The sequence below is a fragment of the Arachis hypogaea genome, chromosome 13 (genome assembly GCF_003086295.3).
Source record: "Arachis hypogaea cultivar Tifrunner chromosome 13, arahy.Tifrunner.gnm2.J5K5, whole genome shotgun sequence".
NCBI classification, from domain to species: domain Eukaryota; kingdom Viridiplantae; phylum Streptophyta; class Magnoliopsida; order Fabales; family Fabaceae; genus Arachis; species Arachis hypogaea.
This window is the reverse complement of record NC_092048.1, coordinates 143,318,520-143,334,484: the sequence shown is the minus strand read 5'-3', so window position 1 is coordinate 143,334,484 and position 15,965 is coordinate 143,318,520. Positions and strand designations below refer to the sequence as shown.

At 32.0% G+C, this 15,965-nt stretch overlaps 2 protein-coding genes across 2 annotated transcripts; both read left to right on the top strand.

Moving 5' to 3' along the window:
• The first annotated feature begins 4,037 nt into the window (after window positions 1–4,037).
• On the top strand, window positions 4,038–4,394 carry LOC112783916 (VQ motif-containing protein 1). Its single transcript, XM_025827000.1, has one exon. It carries the CDS (start codon window positions 4,038–4,040, stop codon window positions 4,392–4,394), a length of 357 nt encoding a protein of 118 aa, XP_025682785.1.
• A 9,412-nt stretch (window positions 4,395–13,806) lies between these two features.
• On the top strand, window positions 13,807–15,627 carry LOC112792522 (uncharacterized protein At4g22758). The gene is made up of 2 exons (XM_025835790.3): window positions 13,807–14,713; window positions 15,180–15,627. The coding sequence occupies exons 1-2, from the start codon at window positions 14,479–14,481 to the stop codon at window positions 15,371–15,373; spliced, it is 429 nt and encodes a 142-aa protein (XP_025691575.1). The 5' UTR covers window positions 13,807–14,478; the 3' UTR covers window positions 15,374–15,627.
• Window positions 15,628–15,965: the final 338 nt, after the last annotated feature.

Sequence of the window (15,965 nt, the reverse complement as noted above, 5' to 3'; positions counted from 1 at the left end):
TGAGTAATAAATAACTTTAATTTTTTATCTCTCTAAATGAAATAAAAAATTATATATATATATATATATATATATATATATATATATATATATTATGGAGACCATTTATAAACTCAACAAACTCAAAGTATCAATAATATTAATAATGCATATTGTCATAAGGCTACATATCGATGAAGATTTATCAATATAAGAATAATGTTGATTGATTAAAATTTTACGTATATTAAAATTCAATTAAATTTACATATATTTTACTCAAAATCAAGTATGGTGATATAGATAATTTTCACAATAAAGTGAAAAGTAATGAACACGTTATTTGAGATATAGTAAAAAATTTTTGTGTGATAATAAATTTAATTTTTTATTTTTTAAAATAAATTAATAATTCTATTTGATATCTTTACATTAAATTAATAACCCTAATATTATAGGGTTATTATTAATGTAACAGTATTTTAATATTTATTATTATATAGTAAAAAATTATATTTGAGAATTATTTGTTTAGTTTCATAATAAATAATATTTTAAATTTGAATAATTTATTAATTAGTTTGTATTTATTATACCATATATTCAATAATTTATTGAAAAATAATATTAATATAATGAATAAAAAATTAATATAAAAAAGATATCGTTTAAAAAATAAAGACAAACAAACTCCTAACCAATTTAAATTTAGAAACAATTAAGTTTTTGTCCATTTTTTGAACCTGACACGTCAGCATTTTTCGTTCAGAGTTGACGAAAAAACAGTCACAGAAATTGCGTTGTGTCACAAAATAAATGACAGAAATCAAAATAGATCATTTTTTTCTTGAGGGATCGCGTTATCATTCTAAAAAATAAATTCAAATTAAGTTGATAGTTCACTCCTCAAAATTTCATTCACCAAAAAATTAATTATTTCAATTAAGAAAGATATAGTATTTTTTAAACTACATTAATTCCTAATATGTTAATTAACATTGGTATCTTATCATACTAGAACTGAATTAAAACTCAAAATTCTAAAATCATCATTCAAATCAAAATTAACAAAATAGTGAAGCATTACTAACAGAGTCATCCTAGAACTATTGAAATCAACCATCAACAAAATTATTTTAGTTTCATAAAATTAATAAGGCAAAAAAAAAAAGCAGCAATTAGAATCTATTTTGTCCAACGACAAAATTAATCAACAAAGTTAGAGTTTATTTGAGTGCCATTCTCGAAAAAGATCTTTTTTTTTAAATTATATTTTTTTAAAATATCTTTTACAAAAGTAAGTGATTTTATATTTAGATATCTTATGTAAAAAGACTTTTTTATCTATTAATTATATTTAAGTAAAATAAAATAAAAGTACTTTTATGTTCATTTATTATGTGAAAAATATCTTTTTTTAAGAAAAAAATATCTTTTTAAAAAAGATGTAAATTATAACTTCTCAAAATTTTGCTAGTATTTTTTCTTTTACTATTAGAAATTTTTAAAACACACTAAAAAATAAAAAAAGATATATTTTTCATTGAAAAAAATCTGTTATTTGGGTGAGCTTTTAAAAAAAATTTTTAAGTTATCTTTTTTTAAAAGATCTTATGGAAAAGTAAAAGTAACTTTATGTTTAGATATCTCATGTAAAAAGATCTTTTTATCTATCATCAATTATGTTTGGGTATAACAATATAAAAGTACTTTTTTGTTTATTTATTATATGAAAACATCTTTTTTTAAAGAAAAAATGATCTTTTAAAAACGATGTAAATTACATCTTCTCAAAAAAGATATTTTTTTAATTTTTCGAGTGCTTTTATTTTTATTACTAGAAATTTGTTAAACACATAGAAAATAAAAAATATCTTTTTAAATTAAAAAATATTTTTTTATCAAGATGATGACGTCCAAATAAATACTAATGGCACCCAAATAAACACTTAATCAAATTTTTATATAGGACCTAAAATCTATTCTGTCCAGCAACTAGAATCCAGAATAAAAAATATAGCAACTCAAAAATATTATAATTAATAAAATAAAAAATTAAATTAATTATTGAAGAAAGAGAGAGTAACATAATCAAATATTGTAATTTCACGGCGACAAAAAAAGATGACGAAGAGTCCACGGCGGCAGAAGAGAGACATTCAAAAAGAGATAGAGAGAAGCTAAGGCTCGAAGACAGAGGTAGACTTAACGACTAGGATAGAAATGGCAACGCCGCCAACAGTAATTCTGAAAAGACTTTTTGGCGAAGGAGAAACCAAGCTAACAGCGAGGGAGGAACGGCGAGATAGAGACGAGGATCGAGCAAACTGAGCAGCAAGGAGGATTCAAACTAACCGCACTTGAAGAAGAGACGACATAAATATAAAAAAGATGTAAAGGCGAAGAGGATCGACGGTAAAAAATTTCGTGTTGACCATCTCTCTATTACTACCGGCGTTGATGACATTCTCTAACTGAGGAGAAGAGTTTGATGCATGATGGCGGGATTGGGTGCTGGGTGCTACTCAGTGACGGATCCAGAAAATTTTGGTAGTGGGGGCAAAATTTATATAACATCATAATTATTTTTATAATAAAAATAATATATGTATATAAAAAATTAAATATTAAATTATTTATTAATTATTATATATCTGTGTATAAATATATGTATTGTTTAACTTATTTTTAATGTGTATTTTATATTTTAGTATATATTTTATACAAATAATTATTTTTTATGTACATATAACATAACTATTGTTATGATTATATTTTATTATTGTAAAATATGATTAGCCTTCAAAATATCTAATATATAAATTACAATACTAAAATAGTAATTTAAATAATAATATATAATTTAAATTTCTATTATTTTAGGTTTTATATTTTAAAAAATTAAATAATTTTTTTGTTAACTACCATCAAAATTTCTCTCTTTTTATATATATTACTAAATAATTATTTAAAAATTCACTTCCTAACACAATTAGAAGTCCACTCTTATTTATATTTATAGTTAAAAAAGTTCTTTCAATTGATACAGTTGCTATGCAAAAATTAAAGTTAATTTGAAAAGAAGATAAATAATATTCTTTTGAGTTGATTTTTAAAAAAGAACACTAATTTCGTTTAAATTTGAGAATTGATCATTCTAAATTCTAACAAATTTCTAATATAAAATTTTTAAATTGACGATTAAGTACCAAAAGTTGAGTAAAAATTTATTGTGGGGTCAAATTTAATAATCTAATGGGGGCAAATAAATATTATTATCATGTATTACTCAAAAAAATTTCAAATTGTAGTGGGGGCGCTTGCCCCCACAACAATGTATGTAGAACCGTCCCTGGTGCTACTGGTTGGGTTGGATCTTTGAGAGAGATAAGGTAATTGGTTTAGGGTTCCGTGAGAGAGAGAAAGGAGATAGGTATTTTGGGGTTTGGGCTTTTGGCTTCTGAATTGCTAATTTTTTACAAGTAGTTTTTTATGTCAATCGGATTAATAAAAAAATTATTCCATTAATCCAGTTGAATCGACCGATTTGGTTTGATTTTAGAACATTTTTTTTAGTTAAAAATATAAAAGAATAAAATTATGAAAAATGTTAATGTTTTCTAAGAAAAATAAGAAGCGATATTTATTGTATAGTATTATAAAATTTTTTTAAATATTTGTTAAATTAAATATTTAATTTTTATTATCACAGTAAAATCATCAATAATTAGAATAGAGTTGCAGAAATAACATAACATGCATGTACGTTTAGGGCCACCCAAAAAATACATGTACGTTTACGTAGGAATACGTAGAAGTAAATATTTCGGCTCTAGTAATAGAGGGAAAAAAGGTTTGATGATGACGATAAAGTTGACTTGGCCAATCAAAATAGCTGAAGATTTTGACTCGATGCTCGATGGGAATGAAGTGGTCGACCGGTCAACTAGTCTCCCATGACTGCCACTTGCATTGCTATATAAACACCCATCCACGCTCTCACCATACAAACTATTATTTTTATTAGTACTGTCTCTAACCAGTTACCACACATCATCATGATGAACAACAATGGTCGTAGTAGTGGTAGTAGTGTTGCTCCAAAGATAGTGCAGATCGAAACAAGGTACGTTGAAACCGACCCTATTAACTTCAGACAAGTTGTTCAATCTCTCACTGGCAAGAACTCTTCCATGCCTATTGTTACTCCTTCACCGTTATATTTCACTGAACGAGAACAAGAAGAAGAAGCAATTATGGCATATCGTCATGGTAGTATCGGTGCCAAGAAGCCTCAAGAACAAGTTGCCGTCAATCATCATGCTGCTACCATCATACTCAACAACAATGTTTCCTTCAAGGACTTTGATGCATTGTTGTCTGATTTGCCTTCCATTCACGACCTACTCTACTAGCTAGCTAGCTAAGCTACAGAGTGATCCTCTCCCTGTTGTGCAAAAATGGGATATGCATCTGAAATAGGTGCTCGAATTAATATATATATTATGAGCGATACGGAAATGGATCGAGTAATCTCTTCCTTTATCATCTAATTGAATTGGAGAAATAAAATAGGAGAATCTATGTCATGAATTATCAAAAACAAATACAAGTCAGTCCATGGGAGTCACAATTTAATTGATCTTCGGTTTGTAATCCGAAGCTAATATTGAATATATATTAATTAATAACATGTGGAGAACCTTCATCTTATACTATAAAGATCCATTAGACTCTTAAACTTTGCGGAATAAAAAAAAATTAGATAGTGTTAATTATGATCTCTTATTTTTTATTATTTTTTTTCTTATATTTAATTTTAGTCCCACTTATAAAGTTAATGTTAAAAAATCACACTTTATTTCCTCAGCTGTTAAAAAAACCGGAGAAGATGCATTTCCTGTACATACATTATATACATTACATTAATTACTCTGCTTAATTTTCGCTCTTGTTTGATCCAACTTAATCAACTGTAAGTCTGAAATATACAATTACTTAATTATCGTCAATTTCGTTCCCAATATACTGTAAACTGTGTTAGTTCGCGTAACTAGTTAGTTAGTTATATATATATACTTCTTGCCATGACCACGTGTGTTCCTTAATTATTATATACGGGACATTAAATAACCTAACTGTCTGATTCTTATGACAAAAATTTGAACACGGAGGACCCCAGAAACAGCTATATGTTATCTATTCATGTGCTGCATTCAACCGTAGCCTCACAATGCAATGGGATCGATAAAATATAAGTGCTTCGCATTTATTATGCAGGTATGTTTTGGATATATAACTCATAAATACTATTTATACATTAAAATTAATAGTAGTATATTTTTATCTCTTTATATGTATAAATCTAATATAAATTAATTCTTCAGCTTTTATATACTGAGATGTAGATACTGAAACATAGATTAAGAAAATATAGACATAAAATACACGTACATGAAAACCAAAAAAAAAAAAATACACGTACATATATTTTCTGTTTAATAAAATAAATACATAAAATACACAATTTTAAAAAATTTATAATATCTTCATTTTCTACTTTTACTATCACTATTCGAATTTTTCATTTATCACCATCTATTTTTCTCCTTTATCCTTCATAACCAAAAATAAATTAACTTTAACCCAAATTATTATTACTAACAAGAGGGAGAAATAAAGAAAGGAGGACGCGACAGCGATAATGAGAGTCTCGTAGAGAGCAGTAATAGAGGCGAGGATATTGATAAAGGAAAGATGGGAGAAAGGAAAGAATCATGAGCCACTGAAAATAGAATGAGAAGTTGGAGGGAGGTAGAAGATGCTAACATACAGAAGGGAGTTAGGTTTGGGAGAATGAAAGGGTAAATTTTGGATTTTTAAAAATTAAATAAGGATAAAAGTTTAAAATATCAGTGTCTCATAAATTATGTCTCAGTGTTTTAGTTATTTGAAAGTACACGAATTTAGTGTCTTCGTGTCTGTCTGTGTCGATCTAAAAATTATGTTTTATTAAACTAAACAGAGAACGTGTGTCCCCACATCTATATTTTAGAGAGATATGAATAACAATCAAACACTATCTTATATCATATATCATGCATCTCCTTTTCCCTTTTAGACTTTGCCGCCTCCTCAAACACTCGCTCTTTTTCCTCACCGACCACTACTATCCTCTCTTTGTCACAAACATGCCAGAGGCCTGACGGCTCACTATTGGTGTTGGTCATCCTAATTCTTCCACTACAAGAAAAACGCTCATTACCGTGGAATTTATCGTCGGATTTACCATTGTCCTGTAGTTGACGGTATAAACGGTGCCAGAAACCTTTTACTAGTAGATTTTTTCAGTCCAACGCTAATTATCAACGAATTTTTCATCGATGTTTTCAATGAATTGTCAAGCCTAAGTTGATGATTACCGTCATATTTATCTGACGGTAACTTTGGTGCCATTTCGCTTCAAACGGCGCAAAAACTTATCCAAAGATACATCTGTCGGCAGGATTTTTATTTTTTAATTTTTATTTTTGGCACAATTTAGCGACAACTAATAGTCAACTCAAATTAAAACTCTTATTAACCAAATTGTTATCAGAAATCTAAAATTAGCGGAAATCGACAAATTATTTTATTAAAAATAAATGGTATGAATACAATAAAATGACACAGAAGTAAAGTAATGTACCTTAGACAAACAAAAATGTATAAAACCCTAACTCCTATAGATCCTGATAATCATCATCTTCGTTGGCGGTGGCGGCGTCGTGGTGCCCCAATTTCGACAGCGGAGTAGGTACTACCGTCGGATCCCCACCAGCAGCGCCGCTGCCTCCAGCGCGCGTCTGATGGCTGTACTCCTCCATCTGCTGTCGCAGCCGCTCGAGCTGCTCCAGGTTCTCCGTCAAGTCTAAGCTGGCGACAACGCATGCAAGAATCTCTCGATACCTCTGCTCAGACTACTCCTGCTGCTAGTAAAGCTCTCTTGTTAGCTTCTGCACCTATTCCCTCAGGTCGATAACTTCCTGTGGATCAACAGGGCGGTGGTAGAGACAGAAGCAGAGAAAGCCACCAACGCGGAGGAGTGGAGGCCACTAGTGAAGAATGAACCCAACCCAAAGTGGCAATTCTTATGGGATTCAGAGGCGGTCTCGCCTAACATTCTGTCGGGATCCACAATTGAGGACTCAGAGCTGGCTTCGTTGGCTCCACTAGGCGGCTGAGATTGCTGGGTCGCAGCCTCCAACCTCTGCTGATACTCCTCCTACGTTACACACGTTAGTTGTGATTAGGATAATAGTTAAATAATTGACTTTAAACCACTGAAGCTGAAATTTAGGATTAGTTTAAACTCACATAGAGGGACATTGATCGCTGGTAAGCAAATCTCTTCTTGTTTGCCTTCAAAGTAAGGGTATACTTGAAGGTCTCCGCTAGTGTCTCTTCACGATCCAATGACTTAGACTACAAATTAATATATCAACCAAACATTAAAATAAACGAATAAATTAAACAATGACAGACAAATATTTATGCAGCAGGAAAGCTCTATTCTAATTTCGAAAACATAATTTTAATTTTTTTCGATTTAAATGAAAATCTTATAAAAATTTCGACAGCCGAATTTAGCCACCCTTGAAGGGTTCCATCCAAACTAAATTAACATCATTATTTCACAGTCAAGCATTATTCAAACAATTTTAGTAGCAGAAATCAGCAAACAGTTAAATAATCCAACATTTTTTAGCAATTTCAGAGCCTAATCTAACATATCATAACCTATCATAACCATCTAATTCCACTAAAACTAAAAATTAAACACCTTAAACTCTACTAACTAAATTGGCTAACTTGATAATGAAAAAGGAAATTAAACACCGTAAACTCTTCTAACTAATTCAAGTAACTACTATAACATAAAATAATGCCAAAATTCTTACCAGTTTTATTTTCGTCTTCATGAAGGTTGCCGACCCACACGTATACCTCGACGACCTGGGCGAAGCCCTGTTGGTGATGTTCATTAGAGATCGACATTTGAAAGCCTCGTTATCTCTAAAGTGAGCCTCAAGGTCACGCTTGATGTTTGGACGGATCCACTTCGTCAGGTGGTCTTTCCCCTAACGAACATCACTCATCATATGCAGAAAATATTTGGTTGTCCGGTGGTCGTAGATCTTCCAGATCATGAGGTTATGCTCCACATCTCGTATGAATTTCAACTACAAAAAGTGATTCGCCAACATTAGTTAGTTGAAAGAATATCCAGTTCAAATACAATAAATCAATTCTAACCAAATTGGGTTCTTACTGCCCACCTCTGAAATCAGCGCTCTCTGGTCTCAGCCGGGATCTGCGTGTAGACCAGCCATGGATAGTCTACATGGACTTAATGACCTTGAATATCTCCTGTGTTGCAAACATTGGTATTCAGTGCAAACCTGTCACAGAATAAACCACACAGTAACAATCACATAAGATAAACAAACTTAATATATTAAAACTAAAGATAAACACACTTAATATTATAAAATCCCCAGCCGGATGATGGACAGTAGTAGAGGGGCATCATGCTCGGGGGCACTGGAGGTATCACCCACCACAGGCTCTATCAACGGGGTCACTGCATTTGCAGGGGGGATGTTGTAGAAGGAGGCACCCAATTCGGGTTTGGGACCAAGATTGCCCAGTTTCTCCAAACATTACATCTAAGTCATCCTCAAAAACAGAGTTAAAATTTTTTGTCAGTGCCTCTTCGTCTTCTTTTCTTTTGGGAATCAACTTGATTGACTGAATAGCCGATATCTCCTTCGACTCCTCCGTCCCCTGGTCTTTGCTTGAGGATACATTGTCACCCTTCTGTTATTGCTTCTGAGGTGACTTACTTTCTTTGCTCAATTCTGGATATGGCCCTAATGTATTGACATAAGCTAGCATTTTGTGCTTGGGCCACAGTTCTTGTAATGAATGGAGCTCTTTCTTGAAAATTACGTCGAGACCTTCCTCGACCATTGCCCCTTCTACCTGCTCCTTGTCTGGACCTACCTCTTTTCTGGGCTCCAGCCTAATTTCCAAAATCTTCTATAGAAACATTGAAATTGTAATTTCTAAAGTAGTTTGGGATATTATTCTGTACTTATTTGTTATTTGACGGAGGAACTCTAGTTCGACTTGACACCCCTGTGGTTTCTGGTCAACTGTCACCACCGTGCGCATGTGTTGTTTGATAGAAGCTACAGGCTCTCGACCTTTAATCCCTTGCATCAGTCGAGCTTGTCTTAATTCTTCCTGATGAACACACCCTCTACTCTTTTGAGTCGAAAGCCTTAGTAGTTGAAATGTCAAACAAGACATTACATCAAGGGCATATTGCTACATTTCCTTCCTGCTCCTTTTGTCTCAACAAGAAATCTAATATATCTTCTCCTACCTTTGGATAAATAGACCTTTCTGCCTCAAACATGTCTAGCTCGAATTACTCATTTTCTTTACAGGCTCGACACAAGCCATGTTGACTATAAATGTCATTTCTTCTATTTCAACGATGTCACTTGGAAGAAATCGAAATCCATTTTCATTTCAGGCTTATCAACAAACTTTAATCGACCTTCATCAATAGCCTTTTGTATCAAGTCCCTAAAACGAACACAACTTTTAGTATAATGTCCTGAAGTTTGATGAATTTTGCAAATTTTTTATTTCTAATTTTAGAAATAGATGGCATTCTTTTTCCCTCAGGGAGTACAAGTTGCTTATCTTTAAACAACATATCGAAAATCTGTTCAGCTTTTATTAGGTCGCAAGAATAATTCTTTCCTCCTGACAAATGAGTCTTATCTTTTGCCGGAGTAAGAGATCAACATATATACGGAGGCCCATATTTTAATTATGCAGCAAAAACAGATTCACTATTCGACTCTTCCTCACTCATGCAGTCAATGTAGTTCACCTTTTTATTGAAAAATAGTTTTCTTTTATTCGACTCTAGCTCTTCTTTTTCTTTATTTAACTTCTCAATTTGTTGGACTTTATCAGCCAACTGAGCTAGGTCTAAAAATTATTGATTTACTAATTTCTTTCGAATATTGAAATCCATATTAACTATTTTAGGCTCAATAATAAGAGTGAAATATTTATTTCTCATATTCTTAAATCGGATAAGGTAGTCATCGATCAACTCAGTTTTTTTCTCTCGTTACTGTGAATAAATTAGACAAAGTCACCTTTATTTCACTCCTAAATAAATTGATCATGAATACTTCGTTCTAATTGAATTCAACTATGGATCGAATTAGGTTACAAATTTGAAAACCAAGTAAAAGCGTTCTTTGTTAATGAAGAGAGAAAATATCTCATTTTCAATTATTCATTATTAGCTAACTCGCCTATTTTGACTGAATACCAAGCAATGTGCTCTATATTCAATTTTCCATTTTCCCAGCAAATTTTGTAAGGAATTTAGGAGTTTTGACTCCCCTGGAGAGTTCAACCTGTAAGACATAATCTAGAAAGGGAGATATAAATTAAAGTTAATTTGTCACCATTATATTTAACCCTGCTCTGTTTAGGATTTATTCGACAGCTTGAGTTATATTTTGGCCATAAATATGAACAACATTATTTGCTCTAACTTCATTTAATACTTTATTTGCGTCACTGAGACTAAAAATTTTAAGAGTTTAAATGATAATTTAGTGTTATTCATTAAAATTTCTAAACTTTCTGAGTTCTTCCTATTTATAGATTACAAGAATAAACTTACTTCTGAATAAACTTGACCATAACCTAATTTGCTCCCTTTTCTTAGGGCACAACCTTGCCTTGACCCTAAAACATTTTCATCGAGATATCCCACGTTCCATCTTGCCTTGCTTTTCAAATTTTACGTTCTTGTATTGCATCCATATTTACCACGTGATGCATTCTTGGTTTCGACCTTGTTCATTGATTTTCCTCAAGTCATTAAACCTTTGACCTTGATCACCATTTTATTCTTGTTATAATCAAAAGAAATTTTTTCTATGGCCATCTGTGCCATGTTTCGACTTCCTATACACCACACAATCGAATGTCTTCATGAGTCGAAATTTGTGCTAACAAAGAATAATGTGACTTACATTATAATATAATCGCGGACTCAGATATAACATCAGTTGATATATATGTACATAGATCTATGTATTTTAGTAGCTAGTTTGTCTTAACAAGACATTAAAACAGGAGCAAAGTGCCACTTTTTTTAAAAGCACATTTCATTAATAAGAATCGCAGGTTCAAAGTACTAGATACATATATGAATGATAAGTATCATAACTTCACAAGTTAGATTCTCGATTTTAACCAATAAAAATTACACCGTTAAAAGAATTTTAGAAATTATAGGGCTATACAATTTTACACGAGATATTTTTTAAGGGTCACATCCTTTAAAAAAATAATTTTACTGGACCTGTACCTACTTTATCCTTCACCACAGAGTAGCTGTGAGGCCTTTTAGTAGGCCCAATAGATGCAGATCAGCTTGAGAGTACGGCCCACAAGTAGATTGAATTCTGGAACCTGGACCCACCATAAAAATAAAAAGTAACAGTTTACCAAAACATTTTAAAAAAAAAGTAGGGAGGAAATTAGGAAACAAAATCTGTAGAAATTTGAATCACATTTAACTAAATCAAATATATCAGGAGCATTTTAAAGGAAGAAAGCTTCTTGATCCTAGGTTCAAATCTCGTTAACAGAAATGATAAATAATATATATTAAAAAAACATTTTGATTAATTAGTTCAATTCACTGTAGAAATAAAGTTTTGAATCACTTTCTTAATAGCTATATGTTATGTTAAACATCACTTAGAAAATAAGTACCAAATTACATGCACTAGCTGATAGTTTGTCATTTAATTCATGGTGCACTATGCTCTGCGTTAATTGGTAGTAGAAAACACGTGAAATTAGTCGAAGACTTTCAGTCGCAACTTATATTACCAAAACTTTAAATAAATACTCGAAACAAAATTATTACTTGTACATTAATTTAGGATAATCGGCCGCCGTTTTAGTTTGATTGATTGAACAAAAATAAAAATTGAAATCCAATTGCACCCCCCAATAGGATTCACCGATTCAGTATCCATTTGCAACTGAGTTATGATTAATTGATTGAGAGTCTCTGTCTTGGAAGCCATCACCATGTGGAATTTGATGCCTGGAAAAATGGGGTTCCAATCTATGCACAATTAATAATATATATTTTCAGATATTGATGGCTAACATTTAAAAACAAAGTTTTATTCTACAACTACAATACAAGTGGGGTGAAATAATATTTAAGAATCTAACTAATGACGCCGCTCTTGAATTTTCTGGCGTACTTAGCATACTACTTTGGACTTCTGATCATGGTCAAATGCGTCACAACGAAACACGCGCCCACTGTCAATGGGATTTTAAACGTTTGGGGAACAAAAGACATGCCTGGATTATTAAAATTAAATTCAATATAATTTTAATTAACTTGTTTTTGTATAAATATATTACCAATAAACTAAAGCACAGAAACTCAAAATAAGAATTACATTATTTATACATTTTTTTATATTAATTCATATCAAACAAACACAAAATATTAGATATTAAATTATTTATTTATATAAAATATAAAATATAAATATGAATATACATAAATATATGATAATTAATTTAATAATTATTTTTATATACATATAGTATTTTTATTTTACATTATTTATTTATTTGTTTGTACTGGTTAAATTTTTTTTCAGATTTTTTTCTCTTCAAATGGAAATGCATAGAGCCCAAGGAGGCATGGGACCAATTTTATTCCTTTAATATGAAAATCTATATCTAAATTCAAATATGTGCCAAACAAAATTCAAATTCAAAGCAATGACATTCGCCCTATAATGACATATTATATAATTTTTTATCTAAAACTGAATAAAAATAAAAAAAGGGTCTAATAGAAAGCTGGTTTGTTTGAAATTGAACAAGCATCTGTACTGTACACATGAACCGATGAACCTAAGAAAGAATATGTTTTGTAATGGGCATCCGATGCTAAACATGACCAAATCGGTAATCTTCTACACGTTTCTGGTTCAAGTTCAACAACCCTCAACACATAGGAAATCAAAAAGGAAAATGAGTGATCTAAAAATCAAAACAAAAATGATAAATTTTGACAAGGTAAATTCATGAATTAAAAACTGGCTTCGTTGTAAAGGTAGAAATGCGCATCTTTAGCTCACACATTTTAAAAATTCACAAAAGAAAATAGACTCTTGTAAACAAATGTTCTAATGGCATTAATTAAATATATTACTGCAAAAGAAATTTTTTTATAGATATTTTTTAGTTAATATATATTGTCACTTATTATTTTTTTTATAAGAAATAAAAAATTTAATTTTTTATTACATTTGTTATATATTTATTAAAATAAAAATTTAAAAATTTTTCTAATAGTAATTTTAAAGGTAAATGCATATTTAAACCAAATGGAAAATTCCTGTAATATTTTTCATTTTGGATGAATGGTGTAATTTTTGCTTCTATTTGATTTAAATATGTATTTTATCCTAATTTTAATATATTATATTTTAAATTTTTTATAAATTCAATATATTAAAGAAAATAATTTCTTTTATTTAATATCTTATTTAGTGGCTTTAAAACTCCCTCTAACCTAATTCCAAGGAAATAAACCAATCAAGACAAAAGTTATCAACCAAAATAATTAGGGTAAATAATTAAGTATTTTTGTTGGCCTTGTTAAAATTGCGTGTCTTTCAGCTCGCACAATCTCAAGGGAAAAGAATCACACACACACAATTTGAGATGAAAATCATGATTGAACTAAATTAAATTAAGAAAACAACAATAAAATCTAGAACCCTAAGGACCCGAATCCGGATCCGAAATTTCCGAATTTCACCAACCCTACGCTACCCTTATTTAAGGAAGCTCACCCACGTTTTCTAATGCACCCTTGAAAAGTTGAACAAAGTTTCAATCTTTTTTTCTCTCCGACACACTGGGTCCTTTACCTCTTGTGCGTTCTTTTCTCATCTCCCAAAGCTCAAATCGGTTGTGAATGGTAGAAACCCTAAGCAACAGCGATTACATGCGCCCCCTTCTTCCTTCAAGGGCGAGCGCAATCCTCCCCGTTTCGTCTGCATCTGCATTCGCATTCGGCTCTTGCAAGGAAGGCTGGTACTACCGCTGCATCGGCCTCGACCCCTGAATTCTTCTCACGCCGATTTAACAAACCCTAATTTCCCCCTTTTCTTTTGCGACGGGAATCCACATTCTTTGGTTCTTTTTCTTCACCCGATCGGTGATCGCTACAGATCCGGGCTAAGGGATTCGTCTCCGATCGGTGAATTCTTTTAATTGTCTGCGTGTGTTGTTTTCGTTTTTTTCTTTCGACTGATTTCAATAAAAAAAGAAGAGGAATTTGAGAGAAAGAGAAAAGAAAAGATGTTGCTGAGCAAGCAGAAGAAGAACAACCAGAACGCGAACGTGAGGAGGCTTCTGATAAGCATCAACGTGCTTGGGAGCGCGGGTCCGATTCGGTTTGTCGTGAATGAGGGAGACCTTGTTGCGGCGGTCATCGACACCGCCCTTAAGTCCTACGCCCGCGAGGGGAGGCTCCCTGTTCTTGGCACCGACACCGCCGGATTTGCCCTCTACTGCCCCCTTGTTGGATCTGATGGTACTTCCTCCAAATTCTGAAACTTTTTTGTTTCCTGCATTCATGTTCTGTTCAGCATTGCTGTAATTGTATTCCTGCGTTGAGTTTGTGAATCTCTGTTGACGTTGTAGCTTCTAGTTTTATCAAGTTGACATTTTTTACATTTGTTTTAATGGAAATTTTGGAACCCTATTTTGGCATCTTTTGTTTGTCGTCATTAACATGTTTTAAGCATTCTTCTTTTGAAAACCTGATTCTTCCCTTTGTTTTTGTCTTAATTGGTTAAGGGCTTGGCTAACGAGTCACGTATTAAGGTTAGCCAAAAGAGAAATTTTCAAATTTTGTACCCAATGAAAGCATTGAAGCTCAATTTCATTTTAAAAAAAAAAAGCTACATTGGCAAGCTTAGAATGAAATTGTTTTAACAAAACAATTGCTTGAAATTGAGATGGTTCTGAATTATGAATTGGTATTAATGTTTGTGCAGCCCTGAGTCCTTGGGAGACAATTGGATCACACGGAGCAAGGAACTTCATGCTATGCAGGAAGCCGGAAACATCTTCGAGGCGTGTGGCAGATGCTGATGCAAGTGAGACCACAACCACCCTCTCCCGCAGAGGCAGCGGCAGCTGGAAGGCCTGGTTCAACAAGTCCCTCAACCTTAAGATTTCTTCCCACTGAGTGCTTGAGAGTTTCAACGAATTCATTGTCGTTCAAGTCTTACATCATTGTTCTTCTTTCATGTTGTTGTTTTTTTATTATTATACTGGTTGGTTTTCTCTTGTTCTCACTAGCCTGGGGACTCACTCTCCTTAGTGAATTTTAATAATAAGCTTTGATATTTAGGCTTTCGATGTTCATTGGGATAAGAATTGATGTTATTCAACCGTTAAGTGTAATATGCTGAGGAATATTCCGTTAGCGCAAAGTTAAAATGCCTGGGCTAGTTGTGTTGTTTTTTCTTTAAGTCAGAACACGTGTTTGTTGTTGGGATCTGTAAATTGTTGACAACTTATGTGATTTCACCCACCTTCACCTCAGCTGGGGCTAGGAGGGACGTACTAGAACACCACAACTTCCTAATATAGTAATGTGTGTTCTGGTCGATTCTGATCTTCAGACACCGGTTAACTCGTAAATTGTAATCGTGTTTGAAAAATAAATATTTGTATTTATAATAAATAAAATAAATCAATAATAACATTTTCTAGAAATCTAAAATCTAAATAATATTTGTTTCTGTGCACACGGTTGCTTTACTTGGACGAATTGT